Source organism: Pseudophryne corroboree, chromosome 2, assembly GCF_028390025.1.
Source record: "Pseudophryne corroboree isolate aPseCor3 chromosome 2, aPseCor3.hap2, whole genome shotgun sequence".
In the NCBI taxonomy this organism is placed as follows: Eukaryota; Metazoa; Chordata; class Amphibia; order Anura; family Myobatrachidae; genus Pseudophryne; species Pseudophryne corroboree.
The window spans coordinates 162,219,159-162,231,349 of NC_086445.1; the positions used below are offsets into that span (position 1 = coordinate 162,219,159).

At 46.9% G+C, this 12,191-nt stretch overlaps 1 protein-coding gene across 1 annotated transcript in view; it reads right to left on the reverse strand.

Annotated features, from left to right (window-relative positions):
* Nucleotides 1-2,019: 2,019 nt before the first annotated feature.
* The window catches only part of ALG11 (ALG11 alpha-1,2-mannosyltransferase), a 110,408-nt gene continuing 100,236 nt past the window's right edge, over nt 2,020-12,191 (reverse strand). Inside the window, exon 4 of the mRNA XM_063951953.1 lies at nt 2,020-2,460. Coding sequence (XP_063808023.1) covers nt 2,189-2,460 — 272 coding nt within the window. The 3' untranslated portion in view covers nt 2,020-2,188. The remainder of the gene's footprint in view (nt 2,461-12,191) is intronic.

Below are 12,191 nucleotides of genomic sequence, written 5' to 3' on the forward strand. Positions count from 1 at the left end.
AACATTTCACATATCCACCCAGTCAGGTGTCGGCGTTGCCGACGGAGGCACCACACTCATTTGCTCCACCTCCTCCCTAGAAGAGCCTTCCGCTTCAGACATGCCGACACACGCGTACCGACACCCCACACACACACAGGGAATCTCTAATCTGGAGACAGTTCCCCCACAAGGCCCTCAGGAGAGACAGAGAGAGTATGCCAGCACACACCCAGCGCTAATGACTTTGGAAAAAAATTCCCAGATAGCGCTTTTTATATTGAATTACGCCAAAATATGTGCCCCCCCCCCCCCCTTCTTTAAACCCCTCTGTCACCGTGTTCAGCGTGGGAGAGTCCGGGGAGCCAGCTTCTCAGCGTGTGCTGTGGAGAAAAATGGCGCTGGTGAGTGCTGAGGGATCAAGCCCCGCCCCCTCAGCGGCGGGCTTTGGTCCCACTCGAATCCGTTCAAAAACTGGCGGGGGATACTCATATACAGGCCACAGAGCCACTATATCTCTTTTTACCAGTCCTAGAGGTGTGAATTGCTGCACAGGGCGCCCCCCCGGCGCCCTGCACCCTCAGTGCGTGTGTTCTGTGTGGGAGCAATGGCTGCGCGTTACCTCAGTGAAGATCTGTAAATCTTCTGCCGCCTCTGAAGTCTTCTTATCTTCTCATACTCACCCGGCTTCTATCTTCCGGCTCTGTGAGGAGGACGGCGGCGCGGCTCCGACACGAACAGCGAGGAAAGTCTTGCGTTACGACTCCCTCTGGAGCTAATGGTGTCCAGTAGCCTAAGAAGCAGAGCCTAGCATTTAAGTAGGTCTGCTTCTCTCTCCTCAGTCCCTCGATGCAGGGAGCCTGTTGCCAGCAGGTTCCCTGAAAATAAAAAAAACCTGACAAAATACTTTCTTTCAGGAAACTCAGGAGAGCTCCCTGTAGTGCACCCAGTCTCCTCTGGGCACAGTATCAAACTGAGGTCTGGAGGCGGAGCATAGAGGGAGGAGCCAGTGCACACCCATATCTAAAGTTCTTTTTAGTGCCCATGTCTCCTGCGGTGCCCGTCTATTCCCCAGCATCCTCTAGGACGTAAGAGAGAAGGGGCTTATATAAAGCAAATAGTGGAAGAGAAATAAAAAGAATGAAAAAAAAAAAAAAAGGGAAGTGTGTCAATGAGAGAAAAAAAAAAAACAATCAGGGGGAGGAAAGATGTAAAAAAAAAAACAGCTTAGGAGGGGAGAGATGGATGGAGTAAGAAGGGGAAAAAAAGCTGGGGAGGGCAGGTGAGAGGGAGAAGGAGGAGGTAAGAAAGAAATTTTATATATATATACACACACACACACACACACACACACAGGTTGAGTATCCCATATCCAAATATTCCGAAATACGGACTTTTTTGAGTGAGAGTGAGATAGTAAAACCTTTGTTTTTTAATGACTCAATGTACACAAACTTTGTTTAATACACAAAGTTATAAAAAATATTGTATTAAATGACCTTCAGGCTGTGTGTAAAAGGTGTATATGTAACATAAATGCATTCTGTGCTTAGATTTAGGTCCCATCACCATGATATCTCATTATGGTATGCAATTATTCCAAAATACGGAAAAATCCGATATCCAAAATACCTCTGGTCCCAAGCATTTTGGATAAGGGACACTCAACCTGTGTGTGTGTGTATATATATATATATATATATATATATATATATATATATATATATATATATATATATATACACACACACACACACATACATATATACACATATACACACATGAGAAAAAAAAAAAAAAAGTACAAAAAACATGTTTAGACAAGACCAAACAATAAAAAAATGTGTATAGTTAATACAGGCCAGTTGTTGTATGTTAAAAAACCCAAGCCATCCAACAAGTTTACACATAAAACAGGAGTATAAGAATTAAATACATTTGCACCCCCTATATTTTCTCAAGGAAATAAAGGATGGTAAGTAACATAAAACATGTAACCTCTATCTGAGGTGGAAGTAATAATAAAAAACACACCTCACCTTTGAGGAATTAATTACATTTAATTTACAGCAGATCAATATATATATATATATATATATATATATATATATATACACACACATATACACACACATATAAGTAGAGCATTAAATAAAAAATATCTGACACTTTTTCCTCTGGTCCCACTGAAAAATTCCAAACAAGTTTATTATTTAAACAGTGTCTCCGTAGCAGAGAGAAAATGTACTTCAAACTCTTGGTCCGAGAACCTAGAGACGGAATTCCGTGCATTTTGCCTGATTTGGAGTCTGTTCTTTTCGGACATGGAGAGTATACGGTCCATAGCAGAAGCATAGCTGTCCTCACTGTCAGCCAGGAAGCCAGTTTCATGGCCCTCATAGGGGACTACAATGTCCAGTTTGGGGCCTCCAGTGTTGTGTGCCAGAATTATTGTCCCGGCTGCCATACATTCAACCACTCCTGCACAAAAAAAAAAAACGACGTCAAAATAAGCAGACGTATCGGAGAGTACAGCTACATCAGACCCATACCCTCCAACTGTTCCTTTTTGGCAGTTACAGTACCTTTTATTTGGTCTGTACCTGCCAAAAAGGGATTTGTGCCGATTTTTGACTCTCCAAATTTCCATTGACCGTATAGAAAAGGGCCCTTTCCTAATTTGTACTGGTTTTTATGTCTAAAATGTTGGCGGGTATGCAGACCTTTATTGCACATTATGAAACTGCCCTGGTAAAAAAGCTCTGCTTTACCTGTCACATGCTTGAATCCAAGCCCAGCTGAAAATATGCATCATGGAAAGCGTAAAAATGACACTCCTAAGTCCTACTACCTTCACAAAGTATTGTGATCTGTAACACAATCTCATTTTGCATGTGGGCAGACTGCGATGAGCCCACATTAGTTGTAAGCAACCCCCTGATATGCTCAGCTCCTAAAACCTGAGCAGGAAACATTTCATAAGCCGACAAGCACAACCCGTTCATGTGCAAACTCTGTGATGCAGAAAATCAGTCACATCTGCATAATAGGGAGAAACTAGGGGATTCTGTACTGGAATAAGATCTAGGTATTCACATATATAACAAACTTAACCGTAGTACCCCAAGTAGGAATGCAGCAAAAAATAGGATTTTAATTACCTACCGGTAAATCCTTTTCTCGTAGTCCGTAGAGGATACTGGGGTTCCATTTAGTACCATGGGGTTTAGACGGGTCCACTAGGAGCCATGGGCACTTTAAGAATTTGATAGTGAGGGCTAGCTCCTCCCTCTATGCCCCTCCTACCAGACTCAGTCTAGGAAACTGTGCCCGAGGAGACGGACATACTTTGAGAGAAGGATATAAAAGGATAGTGGTGAGATTCCGAACCAGCACACACAAACAAGAGGAAAGCTATGCTAACCCAACTTGAAACAGGAACAGCAACAGCTGAACCAACCATACTTAACTAAGTAACAGTGCAGGAAGAACGAAGCACCGGGCGGGCGCCCAGTATCCTATACAGACTACGAGAAAAGGATTTACCAGTAGGTAATTAAAATCCTATTTTCTCTTACCTTCTAGAGGATACTGGGGTTCCATCTAGTACCATGGGCAACTACCAAAAGCTCCCAAATCGAGTGGGAGAGTGCCGAGGTTCCTGCAGAACTGATTGACCAAACTGAAGGTCCTCAGTGGCCAAAGTATCGAACTTGTAGAACTTAGCAAACATGTTCGAACCCGACCAAGTAGCTACTAGGCTGTAAAGCAGAGACACCGCGGGCAGCCGTTCACGAAGAACCCACTGACCTAGTAGAGTGGTCCTGTACAGATCTTGGAACCGGCAAGCCTGCCGTGGAATAAGCATGCTGGATAGCGAGCCTGATCCAGCGTGCAATTGACTTAGAAGCAGGACACCCAATGTTATTGGGATCATAAAGAACAAACAGCGCGTCCGATTTTCTGTGACGCTGTTCTCTTTACAGACACCTTCAAAGCCCTTCCAAAGACTTTGAAGTAGCAGAGGTAACCACCGGAACCACAATAGGTTGGTTATTTTGAAACGCCGACACCACTTTAAAAAGAAATTGCTGACTAGTTTGGAGTTCAGCTCTATCCTCATGGAAAACTGAATAGGGGCTTTTGTGAGACAACGACCCCAGCTCCGACAGACACCTCGCTGAAGCCAAGGCCAACACTGTGACGGTCTTCCACGTAAGATATTTTATGTTTACCTTTGGTAACGGTCCAAACCAGTCCTATTGGAGGAATTGCAGCACCAAATTGAGATCCCAAGGTGCCGTGAGAGGCACCAAGGGAGGTTGGATGTGCAGAACACCTTTCAAGAACGTCTGGACCTCAGAGAGAGAAGCCAATTGTTTCTGAAAGAAAATGGATAAGGATCTGGACTTCTATGGAGCCCAGCCGGAGTCCCACATCCACACCTGCCTGCAGAAAAGCAGGAAACGTCCCAGATGAAATTCCACCGCAGTATAATTTCTGCTCTCACACCAAGAGACGTATTTCTTCCAAATACGTTGGTACTGTTTAGACGTTACCACCTTCCTGGCTTGGATCATAGTCAGGATGACCTTGTCAGGGATCCCTCTCCTGGCTAGAATCCGCCGTTCAACTTCCATGCCGTCAAACGTAGCCGCGGTAAGTTTTGATAGACAAACGGGCCCTGTTGCAGAAGATCCTCGCGAAGAGGTAGAGGCCACGTATTTTCAAGAAGCATCTCCAGAAGGTCCGCGTACCAGGACCTTCTTGGCCAGTCGAGAGCAATGAGTATTGCTTGAACCTTTTCCCTTTTTATTCTTTTGAGAATTCTTGGGATCAGAGGAAGCGGAGGAAACATGTACACCCTCTGATAGACCCATGGAGTCGTCATAGTGTCTACCTCCACTGCCTGTGGGACTCTCGACCTGGAACAATACCGCTTGAGCTTCTTGTTGAGACGAGAAGCCATCATGTCAATTTGTGGATATCCCCATCGACGTGTCAAGCACCTGAACACTTCTGGGTGAAGGCCCCACTCCCCCGGGTGCAGGTCGTGTCTGCTGAGGAAATCTGCTTCCCAGTTGTCTACTCCCGGAATGAAGACCGCTGACAATGCCACAGCATGTTTTCCTGCCCAGAGCAGAATTATTGATACCTCTGACACTGCTGTCGGTTTATGTACGTTACTGCCGTCACATTGTCAGACTGGATCTGAATGGCCTGATCTTGAAGAAGATATGAGGCCTGCAGAAGGGCGTTGTATATGGCCCTGAGTTCCAGGATGTTGATTGGAAGGACGACTTCCTGACTTGACCATCTTCCTTGAAACTGCACCCCATGGGTGACTGATCCACAACCTCTGAGGCTTGCGTCTGTGGTTAACAGAATCTAATTCTGAATACCGAACCTCCAACCCTCGACAAGCTGAGAAGTCTGTAGCCACCACAGAAGGGAGATCCTGGCTTCTGGCGACAGATGGATCCTCTGGTGCATGCAAAGGTACGATCCGGACCATTTATCCAACAGATCGAGCTGGGTCTTGCGTGAAACCTTCCGTATTGAAGCGCCTTGTAAGAGGCCACTATTTTCCCCAGAAGGCGAATGCATAGATGCACCGATATCCGGGTGGGCATCAGGACATCCCGAACCATTGACTAGATTACTAATCCCTTTTCCAACGAAAGGAACACCTTCTGCGTCTCCGTGTCCAGTATCATTCTCAGGAATGGAAGCCGCCGTGTCGGCTCTAGGTGAGATTTCGAGAGGTTCAGAATCCACCCGTGACCCTGGTCAGAAGATCGTCTAGGTACGGAATTATGTTCACTCCTTGTTTGCGAAGTAGAAACATCATCTCTGCCAACACCCTCGGTGCTGTGGAGAGACCAAATGGCAGGGCCTGAAACTGGTAGTAACAGACCTGCAGTGCAAAGCATAGATAAGCCTGATGAGGCGGCCAGATCACCGCTCTCAGAGACTCCATCTTGAATTTGAATACTCTTAAGTACGGGTTCAACGATTTGAGGTTCAGAATCGGCCTTACCAAACCATCCGGTTTCGGTACTACAAACAAGTTGGAATAGTACCCTTGTTTTGCTGATGAGGTGGAACTGGGACAATGATCCGAGTCAGTACCAGTTTTTGAATGGCGTCCTGTAAAGTTATACTTGCTTCTTGTGAAACTGGTAAGCCTAATTTGAAGAATTTGTGAGGTGGGAGCTCTTGGAACTCCAGTCTGTAGCCCTGGGAAATAAGATCTATGACCCAGGGATCCTGGCACGAACTTGTCCAGATGTGACTGAAGAATTTTAGCCGGGCTGCCACTTGCCAGTCTTCCAGGCATCGCGGTCCACCGTCATGCTGAAGGCTTTGAGGAAGCAGAGCCTGAGCTCTGTTCCTGAGAACCGGCAGTTGCTGGTTTGCGTGGTTTACCTCTTGCGCCTCTGGTGGCTGTAGAAGCACCTCTGGATTTGCCCTTAAACTTGGCCGTCCGAAAGGACTGTAAATTTGAAGCTGATTAAGCTTTCCTGGCTGTGGGAGCTGCGGAAGGAAGATATGTAGACTTACATATATTACATATCAGTAGCTTTGGAGATCCATTTGTCTAGTTCGTCTCCAAATAAGGCCTTTACTGTGAATGGTAGACCTTCCACGCCCTTCCTGGAGTCCGCATCAGCAGTCTACTGGCGTAGCCACAAGCCCCTGCGTGCGGACACTGCCATAGCAGTGGTGCGTGCATTAAGCAAGCCTATCTCTTTTATGGCATCTACCATGAAGTTCGCAGAGTCCTGTATATATTGCAAGAGTAAAACAATCTCCCCCATAGGTAAGGAATCTAACCCCTCAATTAGGTTACCTGACCATTTAACAATGGCTTTTGTAATCCACGCACATGCAATAGTGGGTCTCTGGGCCACCACAGCAGCTGTGTACGAGGATTTGAGTGCAGTCTCAATTTTACGATCAGCCGTGTCTTTTAAGGAGGCTGCACCAGGGACAGGCAATACTATTTTCCGTGACAGCCTGGACACTGATGCATCCACTATTGGTGGATGTTCCGATTTTTTCCTATCCTCAGGAGGAAAAGGAAAAGATGAGAGTAACCTTTTACGGTTTTGAAATTTCCTATCAAGCTTAACCCATGGATTTTCAAACAGGGTATCCAATTCCTTTGACACAGGAAAAGTGACTGAGGACTTCTTTTTTACATTAAAATAAGATTCCTCACACTCCTCTGTCATCTTATCAGGAATTTGCAGGATGTCTCTGATAGTTTCTATAAGAGCTGGTATTGCCTGTGACAGAGCAGCATCCCCCCCCCCCTTCTGTATTCACCTCACCCTCCTTCATGTCTGACCCTTCAGCGTCAGAGTCAGACTGCAAGACATGGGCCAGAGTTCGCTTTTGTGGACAAATGTTAGGGAACTGAGACGCTGGTTTGGGGACGAGTCTCTGTTCATAACTCATCCACAGACAGACTGAAGTATTGCGTCTCTTTCTCATTGCGGGAAAATTCATTAGAAATATTGGAAATCATTCCTGTAATGTAATCCAGCCACGCTGGTTCAGCCCCGCAAGCCTGAGAAGGTGCACTACACTGAATACATAGTAGTGAGCTCCCTGGGGAAGAGGAACACTCTGCCGTACATGAAACACACTCTTTGCCTGACATATTGTAAATGTGACAGCACACACACACACACACACACACACACACACACACACACACACACACACACACACACACACACACACACACACACACAGGAAAGGTTAAAAACACAACCCACAAAGAGCCCTTCCAGGGAGACACAGAGGTATTTGGAGCCAGCACACTGTGCCCTTATTGCTAATTCCAAGCTTAAACGGGTCGTAGACTAAGTACCCAGATTGGGGTCTTAGTACACTAATAATCACTCCTCCCCTGCTATGACCCCCTGGTACCGCTGAGGTAATCTGGAGTCACACTGGAGGAGATGTGCATCCATGTCAGTCAACGTCTGTGTCCACTGCAGAGGGAAAATGGCGCTGGTGAGCTGCTGTATCCTCTCATAGTGAAGCCCCGCCCCTTCAATGGCGTACGGTCTTCCCGCTTTTTTATACTGGCTGAGGTAATTTGTGCTTAAAATGGAGACAGAACCGTTTTAAGGCTTTGTTTGCCAGTGTGGGTACCGAGTACACAACTGCGTCTCAGTACAGTGTACAAAGTCTGGAGACGCAATCTGCCCCGGTTAGAAGCCGTGCGTCTCCGTACCCTCATGCTGCCATAATGGCCGGCTAACCACTAACCGGGACACCGGCTTAGTACTCACCACTCTTCTTTCTTCTGGCTCTGTTAGGGGTGGCGGCGTGCTGCGGGAATGTACGCTCGCTGTGGTGGAACTTGCGAATAGTTCCCTCAGGAGCTAGTGTCCTGTCAGCGGGGAACAGGACCATTAACCCTTCAAGAGGTTGAGCCGTTCCCCCCCCTAATTCCCACGAAGCAGGCAGGATGGTGCCATCCAGTCCTGCCTGAAAATAACAAACAGAAAAATAAATGCAGAAAACTTCAGGAGCTTCCATAAGCGTGACCGGCTCCTCCGGGCACATTTTCTAAACTGAGTCTGGTGGGAGGGGCATAGAGGGAGGAGCCAGCCCACACTATCAAATTCTTAAAGTGCCCATGGCTCCTAGTGGAGCTTTCTATACCCCATGGTACTAAATGGAACCCCAGTATCCTCTAGGACGTAAGAGAATAGGCAAACAAAGTATTGGCGTGCATTAAGCGGGGAATTGATGCAAGGAATGAGAGCGTTATACTCCCATTATATAAATCACTAGTGAGGCCACATCTCGAATACTGTGCACAATTATGGGCACCATACTACAAAAAGGATATCCTGGAACTAGAAAAGGTTTAGAGACGGGTGACCAAATTGAAAAAGGGGATGGAGACTCTAGAATACGAAGAAAGGCTTGCTAGGCTAGGCATGTTTACACTGGAAAAAAAGGAGGATTAAGACATCATTAACATTTATAAATATATAAGGGGTCAATACACAGAGCTAGCGGGGGATTTGTTTTTGGTAAGATCATCAAAAAGGACACGTGGACACCCGCTTAGGTTGGAGGAGAGGAAATATCGCACACAAAGACGGAAAGGTTTCTTCATAGTAAGGACGAAACGTATATGGAATTTCCTGCCTGAGAGAGTAGTAATGGCGGACTCTGTCATTACTTTTAAGAATGGGCTTGATAAATTTCTGCAGCAGGGTACACTGGGGTTCCACAGGGAATAACATTGGGGTGTAGAGTTGGATCTTGATCCGAGGCACCAACAGGCTAAAAGCTTTGACTGTTCCCAAGATGCACAGCGCCGCCTCTATAACCCAGCCTCCGTGCACAGGAGCTCAGTTTGTAAGTTGGTGCCTGCAGTGCAGGAAGCTAACAGGGAGGGCTGCGCTAGGCAGCCCTGAAAAGAGCTTTTTTTAGAAAAAAGAAGACTTCAAGGGCCGCAGCACAGGCACTTAAAAGTGCTATATGTCACACTGACATATCGTGCTGCGGCTCCCTCGCCTATTCCAGTGGCGCTGTATACTCCCGCGCCCTGGTTGCCGGGTACTTACAGCGGAGGGCTCTGGTTTCTCTTCAGGCACACACACCTGCCGCTGCTCTCCAGGATCGCGTAGCCGCATTACAGGGAGGAAGTAAGAGGGTCCTGCAGGCGGGACCCACCGAAAACCGCGGTTTCTAGGAGACTGGCTGCGCACGCTGGCGTGGACATTGTGGCCGTACAGGGACCCCACTAGACCACCAGGGCAAGGGGCACAGGTCGGATTACCTCATAATCAAGTTTAATAGGCCCCGCAGTACCCGGTGATGAAGTCCAGCAAGGAGATCAGGTTCTGACCTGTAGCACCTCCCCCAGCCCCGGGCGCCATTTACTGCAAATGTCCCGCCCTGGAGCTGCATCTCTCTGTCTCCCTCACTCCCTGTCAGCGTTTGGGCGCCATTACACACATGCTGAGCTGATTCTGGGACTGCCGGGCCATTTCTCCCCTGTAAAGCCGCCAGCATCATCAGCGCTGTGCATTTACAAGACACTTAAGTATTCTACATGTCATTTAGACAGTGTTCGTTAAGAACAAGTGCATTACCACAGGGATATTTAGTACAAGTATCCTGTGATATACATCCAATCTTTACTGTGCATTGTTATATCTATATACCTATATAGCTTTACTTAGTGGTACAGATTATACTTAGTATTGCTAGTCCAGTGCAGTTTTATTGTTGGTAATAATTTCTGCATTGTATATGTGACTGAGTGTGTGCCAATAGCTGCTGTGTGATCTCTATTTTGTGTATCCCACACATATTGCTATCCCTATATTCTGTACCCTGAGGGGGGCTAAGTGCGTCAGGGTTCTCATATGATATAGTGTTTCACAGGATATACTACTTTGGTAGTTTTCGCTGTGTTTTACAGTCACCACATAGCTCTTAAATCCTCTATTTGTGCTCTGCTTTGCAGTCACACTATACAGGGGGGTTTTGTCAGGTAATTTGTCTGCTTATATTGTACTATTACACCCTAAGGTTACGCTTACATATAATGCCTGCTAAATAGGGTGGTCGCTCTATGGCTGATCCTGCACTATGCAGTGCTGACACCACGGATTACTCAGAGGAAAACATAGCAGCTGAGGGTTCAGGTACTGGGGGTTCTATGGTCCCCATGGTCAGTCTGCAGCAACAGGGGCAAATCAACACCCGCCTTGGGCTGCTTTCTCTAATTTACTGACCTCGCTGGTAACTAGACTTGCGTCCCCTATGGGACCTCCTGTGCCATTACAGCCACATATTGTCCCTGCAGTTAATCCGCCATGGGCAGATACTCTGTCCTCTCAGTTACAGCAATTAAATCAGTCTCTGGCTAAGCAAAATCCTGACTCTCACCCATCTAAGACCAAGGGGTTATCTAAACGGGCCATTACTTCCTCACAATCCACACGTTTTGGATACCTCATCCGATGAAGATGGCGCTTACACTGACCCTTCAGACACTGATGCAGATGCTTCTGATGGGGAATCTATGACACAAGTGGATGTTCCTGACCTCTTGGAGGCTATCGGGCTGATTCTTCAAATCGATGATGACGAAGATCCTACAGCTGCCTCTAAGAAACCAGATAAGTTTAAACGTCAGAAGGTTACTAAATTAGTTTTACCTCATTCTGACCACTTGGTTGACATTCGTCAGGAATCCTGGGAAAATCCAGGAAAGAAATTTGCTCTGTCTAAAAAGATGCTAGCCCGTTATCCCCTCGCTGCAGAGTTAAGTTAAAACTGGGAAACACCTCCGCCGGTGGATTCACAAGTCGCACGTCTGGTGGTGTCCTCTGCTCTGCCTGTCACTACCGTCACCTCACTGAAGGAACCAATGGATAAGCGTGTGGAGGGTTGCTTAAAGTCCATTTACACTTTTGCTGGAACTGTATATAGGCCCACTATTGCAGCCTCTTGGGCTGCTAAGGCTATAGAGGCCTAAGTTCAGGAAGTTGAAACGGAACTACCGTCTGATTTTACTGATAATGCTAGACAGTGTCTTTTATACATTATTACAGCCTCTAATTATATTCAGGAGGCGGCATCGGATGCAGGTATCCTGGCGGCCAAAGAGTCTACTACGTCTATTCTGGGTCGCCGGATCCTCTGGTTGCGGTCCTGCTCCGTAGATCTGGACTCTAAAAAGACCTTGGAGGTGATCCCTTTTAAAGGAAACATTCTTTTTGGGGGAAGATCTCAACAAGATTGTTGCTGACTTGGCTTCAGCTAAGACTGCATGTCTGCCTAGTACTTCTCCTTCGGCTCCGACCTCCAAGTAAAGCAAAGGGTCAAGCGTACCCGAAACAGGCTTGCACTTCCAAAACCTCTAAGCCCAAACCTAAACGTGCCTGGGCTGCCCGACAGCCTGCTTCCAAAACAGACAAGCCTGCTGCATGACGGGGCGGGCCTCCCCCTGGGGGATCGCAGGGTGGGAGGCCGACTTCTACGGTTTGCTCAGGTGTGGTTACAGACCACTTCGGATGCCTGGGTAAGGAAAATCGTCACTCACGGATACGCCATCTCTTTCAAGAAACGTCCCCCTCATCAGTTTTGCTCAACAAACATCCCTTTGGATCAGGTAAAAGCAAAACCTCTCCACTTGGTGGTACAATCTCTCCTGGATACAG